Source organism: Colossoma macropomum, unplaced genomic scaffold (assembly GCF_904425465.1).
Source record: "Colossoma macropomum unplaced genomic scaffold, Colossoma_macropomum, whole genome shotgun sequence".
Classification (NCBI taxonomy): domain Eukaryota; kingdom Metazoa; phylum Chordata; class Actinopteri; order Characiformes; family Serrasalmidae; genus Colossoma; species Colossoma macropomum.
In genome coordinates, this window is record NW_023494800.1 from 27,387,362 (window position 1) to 27,414,656 (window position 27,295).

At 39.8% G+C, this 27,295-nt stretch overlaps 1 protein-coding gene across 1 annotated transcript; it reads right to left on the reverse strand.

Annotated features, from left to right (window-relative positions):
* Positions 1 to 2,582: 2,582 nt before the first annotated feature.
* On the reverse strand, positions 2,583 to 27,083 carry crebrf (creb3 regulatory factor). The gene is made up of 9 exons (XM_036587454.1): positions 26,949 to 27,083; positions 21,088 to 21,288; positions 20,761 to 20,886; positions 19,379 to 20,600; positions 18,793 to 18,987; positions 12,062 to 12,251; positions 11,682 to 11,755; positions 11,335 to 11,457; positions 2,583 to 10,819 (listed from the first exon to the last, which is right to left on the reverse strand). Exons 2-9 carry the CDS (start codon positions 21,094 to 21,096, stop codon positions 10,701 to 10,703), a joined length of 2,058 nt encoding a protein of 685 aa, XP_036443347.1. The 5' UTR covers positions 21,097 to 21,288; positions 26,949 to 27,083; the 3' UTR covers positions 2,583 to 10,700.
* Between the last annotated feature and the right edge of the window lie 212 nt (positions 27,084 to 27,295).

Below are 27,295 nucleotides of genomic sequence, written 5' to 3' on the forward strand. Positions count from 1 at the left end.
GATCGTCAAACTAATGACTTCCTCAGTAGTGGACATATTTATGAGTGATAGTTTAGCATTGGTGTAGTACTGGGCTTCTGCTTTGGGGATTGTGGGAGCAGCAGTGGATGGAAGCAGTCAGTGAGAGAGAGAAAAAGTTGAGAATTTTCAGAACTTCGTTTAAACAGAACAATTACATGAAGAAAGCTGACAGCCAGATATTCTAAATGTATTCAGAATACGTTACTCTTTTATTTACTGTAACAGAATACATTACTAAGTATATTTGTGTATTCAGTTTTCAGCCGTCATTACTTTTTCAGAGTGTTTTGCCCAACCCTGTATGTACGTTATGTTATATTTGTGAAAGGGGTGATTCAATTGTTGAGATGTAAACAAAGCCATTCAGAGTGGCTTATTGTAGAGAAACTTACTGACCCAAATTTCTTTATCGTAGTGGTTAAGACAGGAACCAGAGGTCACGATGTCCACAGCACAAATATAGCCATTTTACATGTCTTCTGAGTTTTTGTATGTAGTGTTATTGAAAGTAAAATAGTGCCAAATAAAATATTCTTTGAATACTAATTTGCATCACACCGTTAATGTCTCATGCATATGGAAATATATATAATCATTTTGTGTAATAACTTTATGTGAAGTAGCTTTTAAAGGCACTAAACACCTCGGACGTCTGGTTCCTATCACCACCACTGTGAACTGTAACTCTGTATGTTTCTCTGGAACAGAGCATTTCACATCAAACCACTCTAAATGACTTTCTTAACATTTTAAGCAATTAATTATGTAGAAATAAAAAAAAACACATTTAACTGCTTAATCCAGTGATCAGCAGCCTTCCTCCTGAAATTTTGCTTTCCTGAAGAATTTCAACCCAAGTCTCACACACCCTAACCTGCTAATAAAAAGGTCCTATTAATACAGAAACATTTATTATTGACCTAAAATAGGGTTGTTGTACAATTTTTGAAAATATAATTCAATGCTTTTTGATACCTTTTTAGGTTATCATTGCACAAACTCTTTGACATAAATTCTTATGCCTTTTCAGTGTGTTTGACTTTATCTTTTAGCCATTTACAGAGGTCAGTTTCTGACCACAGACACACTGTCAGCTGGGTATTTTTGGGTAGACTATTCTGAATTACCCCGCGACCCAGAAGGATAAGTGGCATAGATAATGTGTGTGTGTGTTCCGAATTAGATCAATGATGATCTATGATGCACTGTTTTCAGCCCAGTACTTAGGCATGATCTTAGAACTGAATACCTCTAACAGAACAAAATAAGACATTTTCAGATGTAACCTTTAAAAAATATAATTTAAGTATATATGGATCATTTCCATGACAATTTCTAAGCTTACCAGGCATGCACAGAAAGCCAAAGTCAATAAGAGACATGATAGTCCCTCAGAGACAGCACTGTGAAGGAGACCCAAGCTCATAACTATTGATTTGTTTTAATAGTGGGACAGGCTGGACTGTAGGTGAAAGTTTGCTGTGTCATGCTGACAATGAAATGCATGACTGCAAACTGAACAGAGACGGAATGAGGAAGAGAGAGGAGAACACTGGAGAATAGGAGGAAGAGAGGGAGGGTAGGGGAAGGCACAATTAGGAAGTCTGACTATAATTTACACAGAAAGTACAGGCCTATTTTCAGCCTTTTTAAAGCATGGCTTCAAGTCCCCAGTCTGTACCATTCTGGCAATAATGTAGGAGAGAGTAGGGCACAATCTAACTAACACTAACACGTTTTGCTAAATAATTTAAAGATAATTTTTTTTGTATGATTTTGTGTATAAGCCAATCAACACTGGGGAATCAGTGCACATTTTGTTGATGTGTAAAACCTCTGTTTAAGCTGTACTTTAGCCTGACTAGCTTTCACTGTGGTACTATGTTACAGCAACCAAGCAGGTGAGTAAAATATTACAGGTGACTATGCAAAGTTTGGGCGCCCTTTATATATTTGTTGCTTTACTAAGTGAAAATAAGTTAACACATCTTTTACAGACAACACACTTCTGCACATTTTAATGTACAATTACTGTTTATTTGCAGAATTTAACATATTGGGGACAAATCTAACAAAATATGGCTTTTGCAAAAGTTCTGGCACATTTGTACTGTTTGTTTTATTTATTCCAATATGTTAAACTCAGCAAATAAATAGAAATTGTGCACTAAAATTTGCAGAGAATACCATATTCAAATGTGTTCTCTGTAGAGGATGTGTGAACTGAATTTCACTTAAACAATAATCAAAACGTAATATGAGCAGGTGTGTTCAAACTTTTGCATATGACTGTACAATGAAATTTAATTAACGAAACACACTTATGATGAAAAAGATCCTTTCATGGTACAAAACATCATGTTTTAGGGTGAATTCTGAGAAATAGATTCTTGTCAAAATTTAGATAACTGTGTTATGGGAACAGGGAATGACCAAAAGGATGTACAACTTGCACAACTACATAAAATATCCGTTACATTTTACCCCCTATTAGGTTGTGCCCTGCTCTCCACTATTAATCCAAGCAACATTTATGACATAAAAAGACCTCACAGACCAAATGCTGCTGTTTCTAATGTTTATTTCCGATATTAAAATCAATAATAGAATTAGACTATCATGGTTACAAGCAAAATTGTGGTACCAACTCCGGGCTGATACGATGCAGTGACATAAGTAAGGATAATACAAAATGAGAAAGAAAGAGAGGCACAATAGCACAAGCAGACACATGTTCAAAAGTCGATCACAACTGAATTTAAGCCTACTTCACATCTGTACATTAACAAGGCTCAATTAACCAAGCTGTTTTCCAACTAATTGTGCCTCTAAAAATAATAAAACAACAAAAATAAGAGAAAGAGAGAAAGTCAAAAGTATAAACCCAGCACAACATTGAAACATAAATAGAACAACTGTCAAGATATTGTATTTGAACAGGCATATATGTGAACTACAAATATAGACATTGCTAATAGGATCAAGTAACTGTTAGTTTCAGTAGGATACACTGCAGAATTTTGCTTAAGAATATCACCAAGAGATCTATAACAGAGCACTTAGCAATGAAATACAGCCTTCCTACTGTGACAAAAAGAGAAATTTTACACTTGGGGAGTACACACACAGTACTAGCTACTTAAAGATCCCATGCTAAATTATCTAGTAGAATACCATACAACATCAGAAGCATTACATCAAGGTCATGGATTGTGTAGCTTTTTTTTTCCTTTTCAAATGGGTTTGAATTCTTTCGGTCGTCGTAAAATTGAACGTTGTATGGATTTTCCAAAACAAACAAAAACAGGTTGTTCCTCATTTTTGAGAACCACACCCAAAAAGTCGAAGGTCAATTATTAGCTCTAACTCAATGGAAATTTGGCAAAAAGTTTGGAAGGAGATGTAAATCATTGCAGTGTAATGGTGTGTGTTTGTGTGTATTTTGTGTGTGGTGCTCGGAAAAGGTACAAGGGCTGTTAGCATCATCGGGAACGCCGTGTTGTGTGGTAGTCGTCTGAACGTGTCCAGTGCACTTCAGTGCGAAGTTGAGAGATCTGGGCCCAACAGTCCAGGTGACCCTACTAGCTCTCCATGTCCTCCTCAAAGTAAAAAAACAAACAAACAAACAAACAAACAAAAAAAGCTATCACCGCTACATTTACACACCCCTTTCCCACCCGACCACAGGTTCAGTCCAAGTCCGACATGGTCGCCCTTAGTTTTTTGAGAGCGCGAGGCCTTGGCACGGCTGTTGCAGCGGCTTGAGTTGATGTCACAGTGGCCACTGTCCAAGCACAGTTCCTTGCAAGATGGGGGGCAAAGTCCATGAGCCTGACAACAGATGCTAAGTCACAGCTCTCATGCCACTGAGGGTGTTCAAGTACGTATTTTGAAATTCAGCACCATGGGCGGTGAGACGGGACTCCTACCCAATGTCCAAGTTTTGATTTAAACTCACTGAAACGAAGAGCTTTCTCCCTCCGGTGAGATGGAGGGAGCCATGCGGCAGCAACTATTGGGAGAAGACTCAATGCTTCTCGACAGAGGTGATTGGATACAAGGAAACACGCTCCCTCCAGCCCGCGCAAACGTCTGCTTTGTTTAATCTGTTGCTGGCTAGTGCAAAAAACATCAGCCCCGAAACCAGCGACAGTCCTCTGCTTCCCGCCCTCCATTGATTGAAACTCGGTCTCGGATAGATCTAGGTCAAACAATGCGCACCTCTCTGTGTGTCGTTTGTGTGTTTTCAGAAAACTTTGATTTTGTTCATTGGAGAACAACTGCTGAAGGCCATCTCTGTTTGTTGGTGAATGAATGATACTGCTCCAAGAAAAGTCATTACCCAGCAATCTGAGGAACAGCAGAACCAGAAAATTTGAGAGGCACAGTAATCTTGAACATTGGTGAGGGGACACAACGCTTACAAGGTTTGACATTGTCTTTGCAAAGCTGATCTACCAGTTCCTTAGAGGGCTCCTATGGAAGTCCCTAATCCACCAGTATGGGTCTGCTAAATGTATTTCAGCAAGGCCTTCTCTTGTATCTTTATTATTATGGAATAATGTATTTTCCACTACAAATCATTGTTGGTGAGCTGAGGACAAATAAATAAAAAAATACAGGAAATGTTATGGCAAGTAAAAGGTGAAGATCTAGAAGTACAAAGGCAGAAACAATTCAAACTTGTGTAAGAATCTACAGATTTGAGCATAAATACAAAAGAAAAAAAAAAAACTAAAAAATAAAACATACGCATATATGACAATATAAACATGTCTAAAATGAGTCTACATCATGACTGCAGCACTCTTTGGATAGTCTCTCAACCAAAATGTTCCACAAATCAAAGTGTATGAACTTAGTTTGAACTGATTCCACTGAAGGAAGACTACATTCATCTTTACATGAAAACTGTACGAGGCAAAGCAGCAACAGTTCTCATCTGCAAAAAGCTCACTGCTCGATGCTGTTCGACAACCAAAAGAAAAGATAAAACAAAATCATGTTTTAGTTCTTGGCATAATGGGCAGAAATCTTGTTTCCATAAAAAATGTCAATAGATCAAGTGGATTTTCATCTGTTTGAATAAGGCACCTGATTTTGCAGGCATCATTTCAAAAATAATGTTGACTCTCTTTTTTGTAAAACCAAGTGCAACGTGGGTCTTTTTCGGCTTGTAGGACTGGAGCACTATGGAGTTTTATCCTCACCAAAGTATGTGTGGCACCTCTTTTCACCCCTTGTGCTCATTGGTTTAGGTCAATGAATCAATCAGTAGGTATATATCCTGCAAATAATGACCTTAACACAGGCTTGTTGGATGGTCAGTTAGATATCTGTGTGTGAAAATATATCAACTGAGTTAGGTCAGCATGCACAGTAGTAATGCCTTATGTATATTCATACTTCGTCATAGTGCTCCATCAACATGTTCAAATATTACCAAAGAGGTACAGCGTAAAGCCTTCTTAACAGGACGTTTACGAGCAAAGAAGCAAAAGTTTGAGGAATGCGTCAGTTCATGCTTCTACAAAACTCTAAACCAATGACAGTCTCTAATCTGTTACTCTTGTACCTACTGAGAACGCTCAACTTTTATGAAAGGTATTACAGAGTAACCCCCACAAAAAAAAAAAGAAGCAAAAAAACAAAACAGAAAATGGCAGAGTGCTTGGTAAAGGTCCATAAGTGACAGCTCCAAACATAGAACAACCAACCAAATGGACAAAACTACAGCATCCAATAGGTTAAATACACTGGAAAGAGCATGTTTATTTTTTTAGCAACAATAAGACAGGCCGCCTCTTGAAATCTCAAATGGTCTAAACACATTTTGAATAGCAAGTTATGGCCACCTAAAAGAACAATGTTTAGACTTTATCCATTTAATCAAGATAAAATTTCTTGGTAAAAAAATAAGCACAAGCCTCTTAATTGGGAAAGCTGAAAACTAAAGCAACATCCCATCTTACTACAGGAAGTAAGACCTGCATAGTGCACCATTGAGAGCAATGTTTCTTACATACACAACACGCACATATTTACATATTTAAAAAAAAAAATATATATAGGCATGCCAAAACGATACAAAACGAAAAGGAAACACATATGAATGCACGTACGTCTCCTCTTGAATGTGTACTGTAGCCATTTTGGAAAATTTTGGAAGAAAATGTTTCAGTAATTTTCCATTGAGATCCAAGTGCGTTAGGTGAACTTGCTGTTTGTACAAATACAGTGGCAAATGCGTAATTTCTTGATGAACAATAAAAAAAATGTTTTTAGCTAGTAGCTCGAGGAGTGGGCACACACATACAAGTCGAATACAACAAGGAATGATTACTGATTTTCTATACAACATGATTAAGCAGCTTTAACCCCAACATTCATTTAATTATCAATATAGTGCAGACAAATAGAAGCAGAATTTGGATTTAATAGCTAGCTTACTCTTTTTAAGAATGTAATCTGGTAAGTTATTGTTTAAAGTGAACGGATAATAGGATAATATGCAAATAAAATAAAGAAAAAGCAAAGAAACAGATAAATCAAACAAATAAAAGGAACTGCCAGTTGGATCAGAAATAAAGCAATGTCATTTCCCTTTTGAAAAAGCAGTATCATTACATGTTGGAGTATGAAGTACAATGATGTTTGAGTACATGCTAAATAAATGTGCACTGTACTAAAAAAATATCAACTGGTATGTTAGATATATTAGAGCTTGAAATAATGTGTGAATTCATATTTTCAAATTATTTCCCCCAAACTGGAAAACTTCAATTTTTCAATTCATTTCAATTAATTTCTCTCAGATTACCCTGATTTGCAGCAGAGGCCCCTTATCAGCTCATATATCCTGAACTGAACTAAATATAAATTCACATGGTGTATAAATTGAATTTATAGCTTAGCTTAGACTTTTTTTTGCCTTTTTAATTTAAAAATAAACAACAGACAAAAAACGTTACTGGCTTTGAATAACAACCACTTCCTTAACTGTTTGAATGCCACAGAGTCTAAAACTCACAACCATAAATGTTGGATACAAGAACCTGAAACAACGCAAGAAACAAAGACAAACTCTCCCTATACAGCAGGCCACCGACAGATAAACGACATGCGTTTCCACCTAAACCCCCCGTGCTTATTGTCACTTGCCATCAAGTGCTTTTTGTTGTTTGTTTTTTTTTTTTTCTTTTTTCTTCTTTATTAAAGAACGGTCATAATTACGTATAGCCAATGCCAGGCTAAGAAGCTTTAGTTGAAAATGGCACAATTAAGGCCGGGATAAGTTGCCACAGCAACAAAGCTTTACAGCCTTGTCGTCTTTTGAGAATGGATGGGTGTTTGGAAAGGCAAAAGGAACGTAGTCCGATCAATTCCCCCATGGCAAACGGATTTGCCTTACAGTACAGCGATATATATATATTTATTTTTTCTTCTGAGTCACTAACAAGAAGTCAAAGCTTCCTTGAACACCTCAGATTTTCCCCATTAAGTACAAGTACAAAAAAAAAAAAATCAATGATAACAATATTCGCCACTGGTAACGTCCAGGGAGAATGCGTCAACACTGTACATCGACCTGAAGAAAAACCCAAAGCAGAATTTGCACTTTTCCATAGGAAATGTCTTCTGAAGGCAAATGAAGATTGTGACGCCGTAGTCATCGTCACACAGGGGGACTCAAAAGTTAGCCCATCCTTTCAAGACCTCACTGTCAACCTTTCCTGGTCAAGATGGTAAAATCAAGTACTCACTGCAGCATTCAAACGAGGCCGGTTTAGCAGCAGATGGAAGGAAAAAAATGCTTTTTTTTTTTTCTTTTTCTTTTTGTGTAGACAAAGTGCTTTCGTTTTTTACATGTAATATAGTACATGTACATAATATATATATTTATAACATTTATAAGATAAGAAGATAAATCTCTTTCCTATTTACAAAAAAACACTGACAATACAGTAGCCTCTAACATGGACGGTATATAGAGAATCTACTATGCTACCAAAACCTAAGAGGAAAATAAAAGATAATTGCTATGATGTACAAAATTCTTAAGCTTAAATATATTCAGGGTTTTCGGAGGAAAAAAATATTCTCCCTTCTTTGATTCAATCAAAAATAAGAGCTCTACAAATTTCACCAAAAACCAAAAGTGACTGTCAACGAGCCTTTTTACAAACAACAAACATCTGCAGAAAAAAACTGCAGTAGCTTTTCAGACTGAACAAGTGGGAAGGTGCAGCAGCTAGCTATCAAAGTGAGACTACAAAGCTCTCTCTCTCTATAATGCATTCTTGCCTAAAAGTCCGAGTTCTCTCTTAGCTTTTGACTGTCTACAGGTTTAAAACATCTGTGAATGTAAGACGCCTTTAAGGTCGGCCATGTCATGAGGAAGTGTCCGTTTCCCCATGTAAGGTGAGCTTTTTCTCCAAAATGTTCTAAAGTCTCCTTTGTAACAACAAACAGAAAACAAGCAAGGCAACCACTACAAAAATATAGAGAATAATTCTTTTCTTCTCTCTTATTTCAAGGATACTTGCTGAATATAAAGATACAGAAATGAGTCATGCTGATTAACATAGCAAGTCAAAAGGTGTCGTTTTAGTAATAGATCTATATAAGTGTGCATGTGCATGAATTCATGACTATACATATTATATATGCAAGATAAAGTACTCAATAGAGAATTGTTGTGTGTGGATTCTCCTCTACAATTTTTAATGATAGCAAGAACGGTAAACCTTTGGGTTGAGTGATAATGTCACATATGCAAAACAGAAGCATTTTCAGCTCTGCAACTCTTTTTTGTAATAGCGTTCAACTGACAAAACTACGATGGTGGGAAACCAAACCGCTGGAAGTGACTGGGTGCAAACGTTTCCAGAGCAACACTTCTACTTGAGAGCTGAAGAACAGTACAAGAGAGCTCTATGAGGATGCGAATGAATGCTTCTTTCTGTAGATAATTGGACCCAAGCGAATTTCACAGTTCATTGAAAATCCCTGACCCTACCTCTTTCCTACATTCAATACGGTGTCAGGTTAGCTGTGCAAAACCTTACTTAAACTGGCTAGTTGCCATTTTACGTTGCATGTGTCTTTGGTACAAAAACAAAACAATCAGAATATAGTGTGCAAATATCTTCTTTTTGTATTTAACATGAATAGTTGTCTTAAAACAACCCCTTCCCCACACGCACACACGCACACACACATGCACACACTCACACACCCATTCTCGCTTAAACGAAGTACCAAAAGAGGAGAAACTAAACACACACAAAAAACAAAGTAAAGTAAATATTTGTCAGAGCCATCTTATGATACATAGCACAGACTCTGTGGCATAAATCTGTATTCTCCATGTTCCTATGTACATTCAGAGTATCTTTGTCAAGCCGAAATACATAACAAACCCACAAGTCTGACCTCTCTCGCACTGGCTGCTGCTCTCCTTCTCGAAAATGGTCCGCTTGTTTGTTTTCTTTTTTTTCGTTTTTTGTTGTTTTCTTTTTTCGAGCAAGTTTCGTTTTCCCCCACCTCCATGTCTACAAGGCACAATGAATCTTACTTTTATTAAAGTACAAATATGAACAAGACCCAGTCTGGGAATCAACTTTTGAGCCCCTTCAGTGCGACTTCGCAAATAAACGTCAAGGGCAATTTGACATGAGGGCACTTTAAACCAAAGTGTGTAAAGGAAATGGTTTCTTGTGGGGTCACCAGTACACAATAATAATGGTTTCTGTCCATTTCAAGAATGGGATTTCAACTTGACCATCTGTCACCGGTCAATCAGTAATCTCTCACGCTCTCTCTTTACCCTGAGACAACCCCAAGACAAAGAAACAAAACATCCAAGCCCAGGCTCCTCTCTAATTGTCACTGTGCATCCCTGTCCTATTTATATACCCCTAGCATCAATTTCTTTTGCAGTACATTTTTCCAATAAGGTATTCCATGCTTCTGTATTTGCATTGACTTTGTTGTAGTTGGCGTATAAATGTGTATCTTGTTTAAGTCTGCAAATGCCTCAATACTAGAGAAGGAAAGCAGAGCTCTGGAAGAGAAGTGTTTTTGTTTGTTGTTCAATGTTTAACATGAATCAGGAAATAAAACTGTGTGCATTATTCAGTAACGTATCCTTCAATCCTCAATTCTATCACTGACCATAACATTAAATAATTTCTTTACAGAGAACACTTCTGCTTTCTGAATCTGGTAAAAGGCATTTGACAGATTTAGCTGGATGCAAGAAAAAAATGGCTACAGCAGGAACTGGTTGCTTTTTTTTCCCCCTCCCTTTAAAAAAAAAAAAAAAGACAAACTATTTCTGGAGGTATCTCGTAGATTGGCTTTTGAATTCGCGAAATGGCGGCCTGCAGATGGAAGTTTGAACCAGCCACATGCACACATGGTAAGAAACAGACTACTGAGTGCAGAGGTTAACTACTAGTTTCATTTCCATAGGTGTGCGTAAAGTGAATATATACATACGGATGCACAGACCGGCAGGTGTTCGTATGCATGTATTCAGGTTAAGCATGAGGATGCGTCTCCGGGTGAAATGGGCATGCAGAGTGTCGGGCCGTTACAGTGTGGGACAGGAATGGCGCGGATGGCTTTGAGTGTGTGCTCCAAAAAGCCCGCCAGGGCACCTCGCTGTACAGCCTCTACACTTTTGATGTGGGCACGCGTAGTCCCACCAAACCTCCAGTAGGATCCCCCTTGCCAGTGTTCTCCAGGATCTGGTTCACAAAGTCTGAAGTCTGGCCGGCCACTGGTGACTGCACTGCATGGGGGAAAATAGAAAAAAAAAAGAATTAGTTAGCTCTTAATCTCTCTTTCTTTTCCATCTCCATTCTGAAGACGCACAGAATTCATTATGAGGCTACTTGCGTCCAGAGGCTATTACTCAGTCAAGAAATACCAGATAAATGGCTTAATGTGTGTCATCCTTCTTGATAAACTTATGCAGAACATTAGCATTTTAAATGTTAAGTGACTAAGCTGAAAAATGATGAAGAGACAAGCTTCAAATATAGCTATCAGTTTGAAAGCAAAGTAGGCTATACAATGTCATGCATTAAACTTAATATAATGACACTTTTGCCATGTTTTACATGTAACACTTCAGATTCCTTACTGCTACATTACCAAATACTTGGTTACCAAAATATCTGGTTAAATCAGGTGTCATTTTCATATAATATTCCCATGGCACGGTACTAACTTTCAAGATTTAAAAGTAAAGAACTGAAAATTTCTACAAGTTTTAGATCAAATGCCTCTGCAACAACAACTTACCAAGTGTTTCCTCTATGAGCTTGTCAAGCTTGTCTGCCATGCTTGTTCCGTTGTTATCCGAGTTATCTTGAACTCTGTTCACAATCTCCTCCTTGATTGTGTTTATCACAAACAGCAATCGATCTGTAGATGAAAATTAAACATAACATTACCAACATTACGTTTCACTATGAAGATGTTCAGTGACAATAACATCACAACAACTAGCTCCATCATCAAACAAAAATGGTACAGCCCACAAACAAAAAGCTCCTGCCAAGAATTTCCCTATCAAATTCCATCACAGAAGTGAAACAATCTCAGGCATTTGCTTTCAGCTGTTTAGTTTCCATTTCAAAATGACGTACCATATTCAGTGCCAAGACCCCATAGCTTGACCTTGTTGGCTTCATACTGAGCTTTCTTTTTCAGTCTGCATGCCCTGGAAGTACAGACAACAATGTGCAGGAACATTAGTTTCTTCTTTTTAAACTGAACATACTGCAATTCTGCTTTAAAAGTACAAACTTTGAACACATGTCCAGTTCTAGCAATGTTTTTGTATAAATGGTCTGCTATATTCACACTTATATAGAAATAACATTATGATTATAAAATTGGAAGTCTTCATGGTACAACATCCTCTTGGACAAAATTTACTTTAGAGGTGAGCTTTTCAGCTTTTCACAGAGAATGAGGAAATGGGCTATACAAAACTGCAGCTCCAGGAAAAAACTGTGCACTCTACCTGGAGGCCAGCTTGTTCTTTTCTTTTCGAGAGCGAGGGCGAGCGGTCAGTGGCAGCTCGCTGACAGGCGTCAGGTCACTGATCACCTTGTTGAGCTTCCGCAGCTCGTTCCCGATCTGCAGCAGCTTCCGCGGGTTAGGAGTGAGATCCTCCACGTCCGTCCGCCGTGACTTCTTTAGCGTGTATTTTCCTGAGAAAGCCAGTCAAAATCTTTAAATATTAGAAGTACCTTATACCCTTCAAAATACGGCGTGATTCAAAAAGATTCATCCGATTTCAAATTGCCATATTTTTACAACCATGAGGCGCCTAGTAACCAATCACATACCAACTGAAAGAGGGGGTCATAGAGTTTCTTACTGTATGGAGGAGGTCATAGTTTCAATTTCAAGTTTATTTGCACATGTCAGGACATTCATTTGCACATGTCAGGACATTCATGCATTGAAATGCTTGTGGTGAGGCTCAGGTAATCACTTTACAGAAAGTAAAACAAAAAAAAAAAATCCAAGAAAATACAAAAACTCAAATATATTAATTATACGCAAAATATACACAAAATATAGAGACAGGAGGGACCTATGTAAGGAGAAAAAAAAGACAAGGGATAATCTGTGAAGAATATATATTGAGCACTTGTAAAATTACATAATACGTTTTATGTTCACAAACCATTTACAATTTACTGCATTGTGCTGTAATGGTTTACAAGTGAAATAAATCATTTTGGAATCGGATAAATCTTTGTGAATCACCCTGTAGATTAAAGTTGGTCCTAATATGCCATTCCTATCAGTCAAAGCTACACAAAAAAATGCAGCAGTCAATAAGTCAAAAACTCAGTGAAAGGAAAATCATGGAAAAATAAACTGTGTCAGCTTTCCAGACATGGATTAAGCTAAAGCCTTGACTAAGCTGGAGTACCAGTGGTGAATCATCATTGGAAATTTTTTTTAGTCTAGGTTTAAGAAATGCTCATCCAGCATTTTTTCTGAAATCAAGAGTGTTAATAGGGAGTCTGTCCTCCCTTTGCTGCAGTAACAGTCTCTACTATTTTGGGAAGGCTTTACACTAGGTGCTTGAACACTGCTGTGAGAATTTGACTGCATTCATCCACAAGATCTTTAGTGACAGGTACTGATGTTTCACTGATACAAGTTTAGAGGTTAAAGACTCAAATCCAAGCAAGTGAAGTTGAGTTGCCGGTGTTAAAATGACAGAAAGACATAATCTTTTATGTCAAAAGGTTTTGTGGTGCGTTGAGCTACGTTATTAGCCTGCTAAGCTAGTCCATTAGGCAGTTGTTGTAGTTGTAGTAGTATGTTTTACATTAATTGGGTGATGAATTGCAAATCTCACTAGTACATTTTCTGATTACTAAAAGATTACTAAGATCAGGGGCTTATTTTTGTTTGCTTGATCTTATCTGCTCAATCTATTCAAATATAGAGGGCTGCATTCCCCATTTACCATAAATAAAACCATAGCATGCAAAGTAGAGGAAGGAAGGAAGGGGTTTAGAAACTGGAAGGCAAGGGGTCATTTACAATTTACATAATCATGTACACTATATTGCCAAAAGTATTCGCTCGTCTGCCTTCATACACATATGAACTTGAGTGACATCCCATTCTTAATCCATAGGGTTTAATAAGATGTCTAACTGTTCCCACAAAGTTGGGAGCATGAAATTGTCCAAAATCTCTTGGTCTGCTGAAGCATTATGAGTTCCTTTCACTGGAACTAAGGGGCCGAGCCCAACTCCTGAAAAACAACCCCACACCATAATCCCCCCTCCAAAAACTTTACACTTTGCACAATGCAGTCAGACAAGTACCGTTCTCCTGGCAACCGCCAAACCCAGACTCGTCTATCGGATTGCCAGACGGAGAAGCGTGATTCCTCACTCCAGAGAACACGTCTCCACGGCTCTAGAGTCCAGTGGCGGCGCTTTACACCACTGCATTCGACGCTTTGCATTGCGCTTGGTGATGTAAGGCTTGGATGCAGCTGCTCGGCCATGGAAACCCACTCCATGAAGCTCTCTACGCTGTATTTGAGCTAATCTGAAGGCCACATGAAGTTTGGAGGTCTGTAGTGATTGACTCTGCAGAAAGTTGGCAACCTCTGCGCACTATGCGCCTCAGCATCCGCTGACCCTGCTCTGTCATTTTACGTGGCCTACCACTTCGTGGCTGAGTTGCTGTCATTCCCAATCGCTTCCACTTTGTTATAATGCCACTGACAGTTGACTGTGGAATATTTAGCAGTGAGGAAATTTCACGACTGAACTTGTTGCACAGGTGGCATCCTATCACGGTACCACGCTGGAATTCACTGAGCTCCTGAGAGCGACCCATTCTTTCACAAATGTTTGTAGAAGCAGACTGCATGCCTAGGTGCTTGGGTTCATACACCTGTGGCCATGGAAGTGAACACCTGAATTCAATTATTTGGATAGGTGAGTGAATACTTTTGGCAATATTCAATATTGGCACGATTCTGATTCTGATATAGTGTATATCACAAAGTTTTCTTAATAACTGTTATGAGTTAGGGATGTTCCTATAGCATTATAATAGCTTCCTGGGCATAAAAATAATACTGTTTAAATGTTTAACAATTTCTTACTTAACACAAAATATAATATTAGGTGTACTTTAAAGCAGCGGAATTCACACATTAAAGCCGATGTCTAGATAATTTTGGACATACAGAGTAACTTTATTTATTTATTATTAAGGATTACCTCCAGGCCTCAAAGGAATGATCACTGTTCCCGCAACTACTGTTGTCAAATACAGCGTAGCAATGCTCATATACTGGTCTGGATGTTTACCATCTTTTACGTTGTATTTTGCTGGCTAATGGTTAGTCACATGACTGAATTGAAAATAACAGAGCCATCCATGCTTCACCCACCGTAGCATCCTTCTGCAGCTACAATATTAAACCTTTTTTACAGGATGTTGGAATAAATTTCACATTCAATCTAAGAAGAAACTATACCACATAATTGCACAATACCAAAATTTAGAGGGATAAACATCTGACTGATAAGCTAAGCAGAACTTAAGATTGTCTGGTTTAAAGGAGGCCAAGTAAACAAACCTTCCCTGCCAGTTCACATATGCATTGCTCGTCACTGTATATTCCATTGGAGAAACTGAGAGATGTGAAGACTCTAGTGTTTTAGCGTATTTTTACAAAAAGGCAGATTCAACAGATTATTAGCATATTTTAAGCTTGCCCATAATTAGAATAACCATACCCAACAACCCAGCCTTCTAATGTGATTTCATAGCAAACACCTTTTCAGATGTAAACAAGAACAAAATGTGCCATCGTGGGATGCCAGGTTTATAGTGAGTAATGAATGTAAGCCCCGGATTAAGTACACCTAAGTTTCTGTATTTCAGTTTGAATGCTAACATGATTTGCCCTCCAGACAAATGTTTGTATCCCTTTTGTGATTGAAGATGTTAGTTCTTGGCTAAGCTCTTGAAAAAATGCAATTTGTACGCTACATGGGTGATATTTCAACTGAGTTTTCTGACCATTATCAAATTAGTGATATAAAACTGATATGTAGGAGGTGTCTAAGATAAGCACACGTTTCTTAGATGTCTCTGGCAGGTATATATTGACAGTTAACACTAAATTCCTAAGTGTTTGCTAAGTCACCAAGACAGCATTGTCAATAAACCACATACACTGTACAGTGTCATGCAGCGTCCAAAAATTCTGCTGCAGTACTTTGCGATTGACTACAAGCACTGCTCAGTTTCTCAGTGCCCCGCTCAGCATTTTGCCATTACTACATTACAATTAAAGCCATATCGAAACCTCTGAAAACCAAACAAGATCACATGGCTTGAAGGCAGGGGAAGGCAGTCAGTGTTTTAGAATAAACAGACATGCTAATGCCCTGTTACCTCCACTAATGTTACTAGCCTCGCACTAGCCTGTTCTGCTAATGTGTCTAGCCTTGTCTTTTTTCACCTCAGAGCTTGAAAACAGCAGATTTGTCAAGAGGTAGTAAACTGATTTTAAGCATGATAAATCATATTGAAAGTGAAATTGAAAACAAGCCTTTCTAGACCGTGCATCATTCTGTATTAGGAACTTCGGGTCTAAGCTCGATTTCTCTATGGCCAGAATAAATGGAGTTTTCAAAAAATCGCCTCTATCGTCCCCTTGCGTTAAATAAAAATATTCAGAACCTGATACGTTTTGTCCTGTGTACATTATTCTCCCAATTATCACTGGATCCTCTGAGTTATGAGGTCGTTAAAGAGCCTTAATACTAATAGTGCTACACGCAAGCTAAAGCTACTGCGCATCAATTTGACGTCACTAAGCTACACGAAAGTAAGGCGGGCTATGGTGATGCTCTTGCGAGCTGTGCTATCGAAATGTTGTACTGTAGCAGACTTTATAGGCATTTTATAGATGCCTGTAAATAAAACCTCTAGGTAGAACATTTTGATAGCCTACAACTCCTTATCAAAAAAATAGTACCAGTGTTAAAACTATGAGGCTTTAATTTCAAGCCTCTTGTTATTCCGTTATTCTGTTTCACCTTAAGGGGTGCAGCAGTTGTGCTTAGCTATCACAAACATTAGCTAAAAGGACAAAACAATAATGATCTTTACATGAAATTCAACTGTCAATGAAGCTGAAGTTTCTGAAGACATTTCCTCAGTATAATTGCCAAATTTTCTCGTTCCACCTTAAGTGGCACAGCAGTTCAAAATGTCTCTGCTGCACCATGTAAGATGGCACGGGAAAATTCGAACAAGGAGCTGACAATTATACTGAGGAAATGTCCTCAGAAAATGTTATCAGCATTAAAATAATAATTGGGATATTTTAATAGGCTGATTTAGGCTATCAGGCAACAGGATTATTCGTATTCTGACCCCGTAATCCAGAGGATCTTGTTATATTTGAGAGAAGAATGTTCATAGGACAAAACGTATCAACTTTGGCACATTTTTTATTGTCGCAGGATGTGACAGAGGCAGTTTTCAAGAACCCCATTCATTCTTCTCATAGAGAAATTCCTTTTAGACCCGAAGTTGCTTAGATGGGCAAAAGAGCATGGTGCCGACTACAGAACGGTGACACGACTACAGTGGTCTCTTCACAGATTAAGAAAATTCTATATTAAAACACACTATACAAAAGCTGAAATAAAGCTTGTTTTCCCCAGTCATCACAGGTGTCTTCCAAAGTGCACAAGGAAATATATTAAACTGAGAAAAAAAAAAAAAAAAGAGTTTAAACTACGTCTTTAAGGTACTTTTTGATATAACATTGTAGCAGCCTACACCACTATCTAGCATAGCAGCTCCTAAGGTAAAAGTCAACCTGAAGTCAAAATGGACCTTTTTTCCTTACTAGTTTTGCTCACTTCTAAAACATCTGATTTTTGAGTACATCACTATCCACCAGTGGACAAAAATAAATGTTTCATTTCCCTCTCCTACCACCTCCAACTATGACTGAGAGAAAACACTCAGCTGGCTCACTGATGTCACATTTCATTCAGAAATACATCAGTACATAAGAAAAAAAATACGTTTCAGATTCACACTGACTTACTGCTGAAATTAGGCAATTTGCCAACAACTTTACTTGCCATGAAAAACAAAATGTGGAAGAACATGTTGCCTTGATACAAGCTACTGAGACAGACAAAGGCTTATTACCCATCAACATTACAACAGGTGAAACTCATGGACTTTCTGCTTAGCCCAGAGGTGCCCAATCCTGGTCCAGGAGATTTACCACCTTGGAGAGTTCAGATCCAACACAAGTGGCTCAAACATTCAGATGTCTCTAGAGGCCTTGATTACCTGGATCAGCTGTGTTAGATTAGGGTTGGAGCTAAACTCTGCATGGTGTTAGATCTCCAGGACCAGGATTGGGCACCCCTGTCTTGGCCCATCATTTGGATGGATTTCTATGACAAGAAAAACACGGCTGATCAATCAATAAAATTGAATATTAAAATCAATAATGCACGATAAATACGGAGGTGTGCGTTACATAAATTTGAAAGGGGCTTTTTTCCACAGCTACCTCCCAACAGTAGCGAAGAAATAACGCATTGTGAGTGGATTGCTACAATGATCCACATCACTTTTGTAGTGTAAAGTTAAAAAGCACTGTGTACTGTTTGTTGAAAACTAAGGTAATTGTTAAGGCATAATGTACTTATATCTCACACCCAAGCCCATTACAAAAATAAATTCTATATAGCAGTTAGCATTGTAATGCAATGACATCACATTTGTGTACAATCAAACAGATGAGGAAAGCCTTTAAAATTAAGGCAACATCACAGTTTCAGCTAATGAGATTACAAACACTTTAAAAAAATTTATCAAGTGGTAGCAGTGTCAGTGGCACATTAAATAAAACTGTCAACATCATACGACTTTACTTGTGATCTAATTTTCATGTCTGGACGAGAGTTTCATTGCTTAAAGGGCAAAAAATTGATAGTTGTTTGGCATTTCAAAATCAAATTATTTCTGAAAGACAGATCTTAGACACCTCTCTAACACCCCTAAGAAATGTAATATGCGTTTCCTCACAAAAATATTGAAAAAAAAAGAAGACAAAAAAAAATAAATTATAAAAGGAGTCCTTTTCCAAACATTCTGCATATGCATGGCACTGTGACAGGAGGTAAATGTGAGTGGAATTTTGTTTAAACTTACCATGATGCAGGCCATTTTTTTGATACATGTTGCTGGGGAGGGTGTCTCTGTCCCACTCTGAAGGTTTCAGCATTCGTTCTTGCTTGGAGGGAGTGAGCTGCTCACTGTATTCCCAAAAGTATCGGCGCTTGCCCCGCTTCCTGGAAATTCCAGCAGTCAGACCTTTAACATCTTCGACCATGTCAGTGTCACATCCTGTTCAAAAGAGAGAAGAATAGTTACAGTTTTGACCACACTGAAATAGTTAAAAAGAAAGAGGGTGAAATAATATGAAAAGAAACAGCACCTTCTCAGAAACCACCAGAGCCTGGCGGACCATACATAGTTTTCAGTGTCTCATCAATAAGAGCTCACACTAGGTCTAACTGACATCCAACAGGACAAACATGACTCTAAACCCACTAGCATGCTGAATAGGAGGCTTAGCATACAACATCCTGAATTATCAAGGACACATACAAACTACAAACACATTTGTGAGTAATTAATCTCATGAGTCTCATCTGGATAATGGTACCTATAATGAAAACCTACTGAATGAACACAGCCAACGTTCATTAGGGTTTACAAAAACATGGGTTCGCACCTGGCTCTGAGAATGCATCACTGATGTCATCATCTTTGTCCCCTTCGTAGTCCTCATCCTCTTCCTCCTCTTCCTCTTCGTTCTCAGAGAGCTCATGCTCACTGCCGAAGCCTTCATCGTGGTCTTCATCATCCAGATCCACCCCTTCTACCTCTTCTTCTTCCTCTTCCTCCTCCTCTCCTTCTTCTTCCTCCTCCTCATCTTCTTCCATGTCAGTTAATGCTTTACCTGCAAGTCTGGCCCTGGTTAGGAACAGTGAGTAGTTGTGCTCCTCCTCTTTTTTCTTCTCAGCAGCAGCAGCGGCAGCAGCAGTGGCAGCGGCATCGGCTCCAAGGGAGCTCACGGTGAGCAAAGTCTCGCTGCCACCAGCCACCGGGAAATGAAGTTTTTGTGGCATTGCTCTCGATGGCCCCACCTCTGGAGGACCAGCGGGTGCTTCTCTTTTAGGAATCTCCACTCTCTTCTCACAAACCATGGGGGTTACAGTGGATGGAGTGCCAATGGTGACTGCTTGGGTATTACTGACCAATGAAGCAGCTGTCTCATGCTCTTGGACAAGTGGAGAGCTGGCAGACATGTTGACTTGCTGAGCACAACTCTCTAGCAAGGGTTTGCGTGGTATGCTGATGCGAACCTTGGCCTTACGTACATAATCTGTGCTGTCTGGCTGTGGAGACACAACCTTGCTAGTTCCTTGCATCTGGGCCTTTGCCACAGTCTCAGTGCTTGAGGGCACCGGCCAGGTGGCCTTCTGGGAACCTTCAGCAAAATCCGGCAAAGGATTGCGGTTGGAAGAGCTGCAAGCGGCAGAGGTGTTGGCCCTGCCCATCTTCTTGCCCCCCGGTTGAGGGGGGAACACAGGCTGTTTTTGACTTAGCAACAAGTCTGGATGGTACAGAGTGTCACACACAGGTTGAGAATCCTCGCTGTTCAGCTGCGCCAAAGTGGGTGTACGGCCTATCACCTCCTCATCCTGATAAGGGCTGGAGAAGTCATCCAGGCCCAGAAAGTCTACTTCCTTGGTGCCCCAGATATCGCAGCTGGTGAGGCGAGTGTACTTGGTCAGGTCCTCCCAATATGTGTCCCACTGTTCAAAGTTGGAGCTGTGAGCTGGGTCATTGTCAACCAGTTCTGGAAGATGTTCCATGCTGTCAAACTCTTTGCAGTCCCCAACTGCAAATATGTCTCCTCTAGGACTCTGGCGACAGGTCATGTCTCTGTCCTGCAGAAATGATACCATAATCAACTTAACTATGCATATGCTACAGGAAATAACAAAATAAAAAAATCTAAGTGGTCCACAAACTATGCAAAATAGTGCACATATAATGGCTGTCGGCCTTTTTATTTTTTCGCCCTCCACAGACATGAAGGTAACTCACCAGTTCATACATGAAGTCTGGATCAGAGCTGGTGGCCAACAGGTCTGTGCTGATCAGTGCCTGGTCAGCAAAAGTGTAGTTTTGAAAGGCATCCCCAAAGGGAGGATCCATTCCACTGATGCTGGGCTGCTCAATAGATCAAAATATATACCACTGAGTTATTGGAAGAAGTACTACAAATACTAGTTTACAGTTAGCTATTTTTAACATTAGGCAGATCTTTGGACAAAACACAAAGGAAAGAAGAAGCATACAGTCTAGAGAATCTTTCACATGCACCATTTTAGAATATGTTTGAGGCATTTCAATAGAGAGAAAAAGCCCTACCTGAGGCATTGCCAAGCACAGATCTCCAGTTCCTTGGCGGAAACTTTTCTGCCACCTCTCCTGCCCCAGTTGCCTTGTTCTTTTGTCAATCTTTGGCAGAAAATTGATTTGACCAATAAAACAAAAGAGCCTTTCTGTAACGTGGAGGCCTTAGCCGCACATTCAAGTATGGCCGCGTTGTCCTCCTCTGTTCACTGTTCTCTGCAGACACAGGGGACAGATGGGAATGAGGAGTTAGCTGGTGGAAATATCAAAATAACACTCATTATCTGCACGAATATCAGTGCTATATGCTTCTCTACGTCAGTGACTCCGCTCGCACAGTCCTGTAATCAAAGCTTCCATAACCAAAACGTCACTTACAAACTGCAATTCAGTGCAGACAATCAAACAGTGGCTGGAAGCAGCTGTCACAAACGGCGGTTTGCTGAAATTAGAACAGGCACTAGCAGCATCAACTGATGGGCCTCTATTCCACAGTGCAGGACGACATAAATGATGGCAGAGATGAGAATTTTTTTTTCTTCCGAGTGGCCCTGCAACAAAGTCTAGCCATGGTCGAAAAAAGTTACGGAGGCCGTCCGTAAAAGGCGATTCAGATCCATGGAGGAAGAGACAGCAGGGCTGAAGCCTGTGTATCAGTTTGGTGGGAGGCGAGAGAGCGAGAGCTCGTTGAGCGCTGGGGCTATTTTTAAAACAACCTCGGCAGCACCCTTTCCCCTCTGCTTACAGACAGAGACAAGCAGAGGGACCCGAACCACTGGACGTCCTTTGCATAATAAAATTGGTAAAAATGTGCTGAAGAGCATTAAGAGCTGTGCTGGCCAGCTGCGACGGCGAGCAAAACAACCCTGCTCTTCTTATGCTGCATGACATCATTTCCTCTTGTTGCAGTGAACAAGTCAAACAACTGTCTTATCACCCCTCAGCTCTCGCACACAGCAGGGTTTGCATGCAGCCCACAGAGAGAAAAAAAAACAAAAAAACATGACAAACACCACTTCCCTTAGCACTCTGCGTACTCCTTTGCAGGGGCTTATTCTCTCATAGCTGACAAACCAGGAATATCTGCATGCAAAACTTTCCATAACAATGGCTGCAAAGCTTCCATCAGGGCTTGTACTCTTGGTGCATTCCTGACTGTGATGGTGGACAGAGGGGAGCAACTGAGTTTGCATTAAATGGCCAACTCCACTGTGCTGACTAGGAGAGTTGTTAAATGTTACAAAAGGGAACGGAGCAGAGACAGGGTTCTCTCTATTTGCAATTAATAAATCCACCCGTTGTTGTGGCTCATGTCCGCACATGAACAGCTAAAGCAAATTCTCTCCTCATTCTATTCTAAAACTCTGATAAAGGTACAGCTATTTGTTTGCTCTTTACTTACTTAAATGATCAGGTTCAAGTTACATGTAAGAAATATTACAGCACACAGTACTGACTGAATGATGTAATAACAATGGATATTTGCTTGATACTGTGCTACATGTGTCCCGGTGAATACTACGCTCTTCCTGATCAGAATTAAAGGGCCTCAAGAGATCCTGGAGCAACTGATCATAAGTGAGAGGCAACCTGAAACCAGTTGTGTTGCAAAAGAATGCGCTGGGTGGAAAAAACTGAACAAAGAGAAAGAAAGATTATTTCACCCATGTACAATATCTTCCAGGTAATGTTAGGTTAGATCCTTAGATCCACATTAAAAGAACACATGCCAGTACTGTGATACTTTGTTTATTTTGGCTAGTCTGCAGGTTACTAATTGGACTCAATCCTGCTGGCAACACAGTAGCCTACTACTTTCTTTGAAAAGACTATTAAAAAAGATAAGACAAAAAGTTATAAGCTTCGGGTGTGCAGTAGCTCCTGAAATTACATAATGATGCTCTTCATGTTGTTTGATACAGTTTTAGATAGCAACATAATAGCTAGTCTCTTGGGGCTAGACGTAATCTTGTAATCTTATAATGAGAATACATGTCTGAGGACAACTTGTTTTAGTGTATGGTACGCCCCCTCTTAAACCCACCCATGCTGTTATAACATCAGGACTACGAGTGATAACCAAAGCAAAACAAGCTAGCTAGCATAGTCCAGTGATATCTTCTGAAGCTAAAGAATAGTCTGGTTTAACAGAATTGTTTTTCCTTGCAAGAAGTGATGTTCATTTTTACCACATGTACTGTGTTCTTTACATGTACAACACACGTCTACATGCTTACGTGGCGTTTTTGGGAGGATTTTTCAGGCATGATAACGTATGTGATATCCATGGGCTAACAGCAGGCTTGTTGTCCTTCAGACAATGTTGACAAGTGCGCCATTGCCCCCACCACCTTCACAAAGTCTGTCTACTCGCAGTTATTTCCGCTTATACAAGACCAAGCACTTATCTCTTTGAATAAGAAGAGACGTACAAATCCCAAAATAGAACCAAAATGAACAAAACATACTTAAAATCATAGGTAAAATAGGTTTTATCATTTGGCTCAACTAATGGAAAAAATGCGTTTTCCTAGCCTGTTCTAATTGCAGCAGATGAGGGGATCTTCACATGAGGGAACCATTTCCTGTTAGAAGCTTAACCAGCAAGCCAACAGGCTCATCTTATTGAAGGGCGGGACTTCCTCCCTAAATACACACCATGTTGAGAGTTACGAGCTTTTCCATTCATCTTCCAACCAGTCTCTTCCTTTATAATATCTCTGGTTTAGAAATTTTACATTCAGTTTGTTCCCACTCTAATATGTCTACGTTCCCACTCACATTTAGCCCAAAACATGGCCCCTCGTTCCTATCACATTTATGACAAATAAAATTGCTTATCAGTGTTCTCCATCACCCATCATCAGCATTCAAATCCCTAAGTAAAACCCACATCAGTGAATTTTAACATGCTAATAACTGGTCTGAAACAGTGCCCCCTAAGTCCATTAATATAAGCAAAACCAAGAAGCTCAAAATCAATCAGCCCTCCATTCTACCATACAGGCATTTCTCTGCAGTGAGCGCTTGGAGGCCACCACTTTGTTATGCATGAGCTGAAGAATCTTAAGCTAGGCGTGGGCGTGCTGTGATCAAATTGGTGGCCTTCGTTCCGAAGCTACAGACACACTGTGGCTAATACAGGAAGTATCAAAAGGCGCAGGAGTTTAGTGATTGTATTTCGTATTTAACGTTAGCTGTGCTGAACAGGTAGGAGCCATCTTATTAGTTCAGTGCCCTCATGCCTGCCAGAGCTGTAACGCTGCAAAGTAAGCGCTGGACTAATTACAGCCAGGCTCGCAATTTGCAGTCCGGGCTTCAAACACAGAAGCTACTCTGCAAATGTCAGAGGTCTCTGCTTGCTGAGACAGCACCACGGCTACCTCCCCGCGATAGCGTCGATGGTCTGTGCACTTGCTTTTAAAAACAACATCTACTGTGTGAAATTCTGTAGTTTTGGAAGGTGAAGAAGTATAACAGAATTGGAATTGTGTCCTCATGTCTGTCTTGCCAGCATACACTGAGCAGGAGGGTCCTCTGTTGTGCATTTCTAAAGCAACTTGCCTAAAGCATTATCCCCACCAGTCAGCTCCCCAGACGCTCCAAACAATAATCTCTTTTGAACCTTTGAATGACCTCCTCATAATGGATGGCCATGTCATTCAATCACAGCCTGTGATTCATTACATAACAGCATTGAAACATGTGTATCTAGCTTGTTCCAAGTAGCCTAAACTGAGCGGTAAGAACACTGAATCTGTATGTTCTAAAGTTTTGATGTAAAATCATAATAACTGCATAAATAATTCATTTACAGTAGTAAACAATAGTAAGTGTTACTCGCATAATACAGAAAAATGCACTGTGCTTTTGGGCTGTTGCTCCAATTATGGCAATTTATAAAATGTGTACTGCCAATATTTAAAGCATATAGAGATTACTCTAGATTTTACGTAGATGTTTCATGGACAGGATCTAAAGTGGGGGGAGATCAGGCATGGTATTCACAAAGCATTTCAGTGCAAGACTGTGAATCCAGGATCAGTTTCTGTAATGAGCTCACCAGCAGTGCTACTCAGAGATGCTTTGTGAAAACGAGCTCCAATGGAAAGATCAGGGCTTTGGATTGGAACAAATGTCTATCTATAATCTATATGATAATCTCACCATACTACCAATATGAATTCCAGACTACACATTCCCTCCCCATCAGAAGCTGCTCTATCGAATCACTTTTTTAATGCAAATGAACAATCTACTTCCAATGTGTTACCACCCACCCAGTGTTTACATGGGCAACAAAATGACCTACAAAAACTTCAGCTTTTAAATATGACCGTATGCAAGATCGTCGATGAAACAAGCCCTAATTAGTGATTTGCTACGATGGCAGGTTTATCATATTAGCAGTTGCAGCTACTTTTAACCGAGGGGAAGGTTCATGTCTGACTCTGACCTACTAACACTCCACAACACTGAACTCAACATGGCCCCTTTCGAAAACAAACACCAACCAAACCCTGCTGCACTGCGCCAACGCCCACGCTTTCTCGTCACCTCATTGGTCAGACACGAGGCTTCGTCCCGCCTCCGCGGAAACGCGAACGGACGAGGTGGGTGTCAATCACGGACAATATAGCCTATATATCCCTCCCCACTCATGATCGGTTGAGACAACGAGCAACAAACAATATTGAAGGCCTCCTCGGGTTACGTAAATAATGAGAATGCATACGATTATATTATCTCTAAAACTTTTACGAAGAGGCGAAAGCCGAGCCGCTTGATGTTTACATTATATATTGTGAATAGGCACCATTTTGCTCAACGTGGAAATGACAGCTGGCTGGCTGACTGAACAGTGAAAACACGAAAAGCAGATAAAACGTACTACCAGTGCAAATAAATCCCCAACGTACATACAAACATCACAACGTAGGCCAAAATGCTGCCAACGTATAAGCACAAAAACGCGAAGAAGAGTAACTTTCGGGTGTCACTACTGGCATTGTGCTCGAGGGGGGCGTGTACCCAGGCTAGTCTGCTTTAGGTGACCCTCAATTTGTTAACGTTATATATGTGTATTTTTTTTCGACATAACGCTTTCACAATAATCTATCAACACACGTTGACAGATCTATTGAAGGCTGCGCTCAATTAGAGCGACAAAAAAACTGGATGTCGGGTTTTTCCTAATGTCATCAACTTTTACATAATAAAACGCCGTAACATTAGCGTTTAGTGAATCTAGTCGGTTTACTGTCTCAAATCTAAACGGTGATCTCTTTGTTGGTTAATGTAGATCGTGTTTTAGCATGTCATGGGTGAGATGACTGAAGCAAAACTATCCACATTGCTTTTATGTCCCCATATGGAAATTCTACAACTTTATCCGAGGATACATACGCTGAAACACGGCTAGGATTAAAGCACAAATGGACTAACCTGCTATCTATTCATCCCACAGTCGACTACATTTATCTGTACGGCACAGCAAACACCTTCTAGAACAATTCAGCTGTTTAGTGAGACTGATGGCCAGCCAGCTAACGCTCCATTCAGCGCTACTCACAAAGTGTCAGCTGCTGGTACGATTTCCAAAAATAGACTTTTTTGACACATGTAAGTACGGTACTGTTCATGGCAATATTGCAGAAAACAGTTCAGCGATTCATGAGGAACTAAAACTTGCTTTGCTGTGCTGCTTGATAACTATGGCCTCCGTCCCTCCCCTTTTTCTCTCTCTCTCAGCAGCAGCTAGCTTGGTACCACAACTTTAGCATACGAGCTAACCGCAGAAGACAACGTTTTTAGTGATTTTAAACGACCAATTCGACGTTGTCCGTGGCCCTATTACAGATGGGCAGTCAACTCACCTTTAACTTTCTCTTACAGTTATCAAAAAAGGCGTTGCTCTCTCTTTTCACTCGTCTTTATGAGAACTTAAATGTCATTTCTCGCCAAATCCACGCCGTCCTCCTCTCTGGTTTGTTTTGTTTATCTTCTTCCTGACGGGGTTCCTGGAAAGCGCGTGACTCTCTCTTCACGTGGTTTTCTCCTCGGCCAATCGCAGGGCCCTTTCAGGGCTGACCCAAAACAAGATATCTCAATTTGAACAATTTTAAAACCCTTAATACGTTCATGTCGAGAGGAGAAATGTGGACCGAACTCCGACAAAGGCTGTCATCATTAGGATTCAGTCTTGGTCAAAGCTTGTGTGATT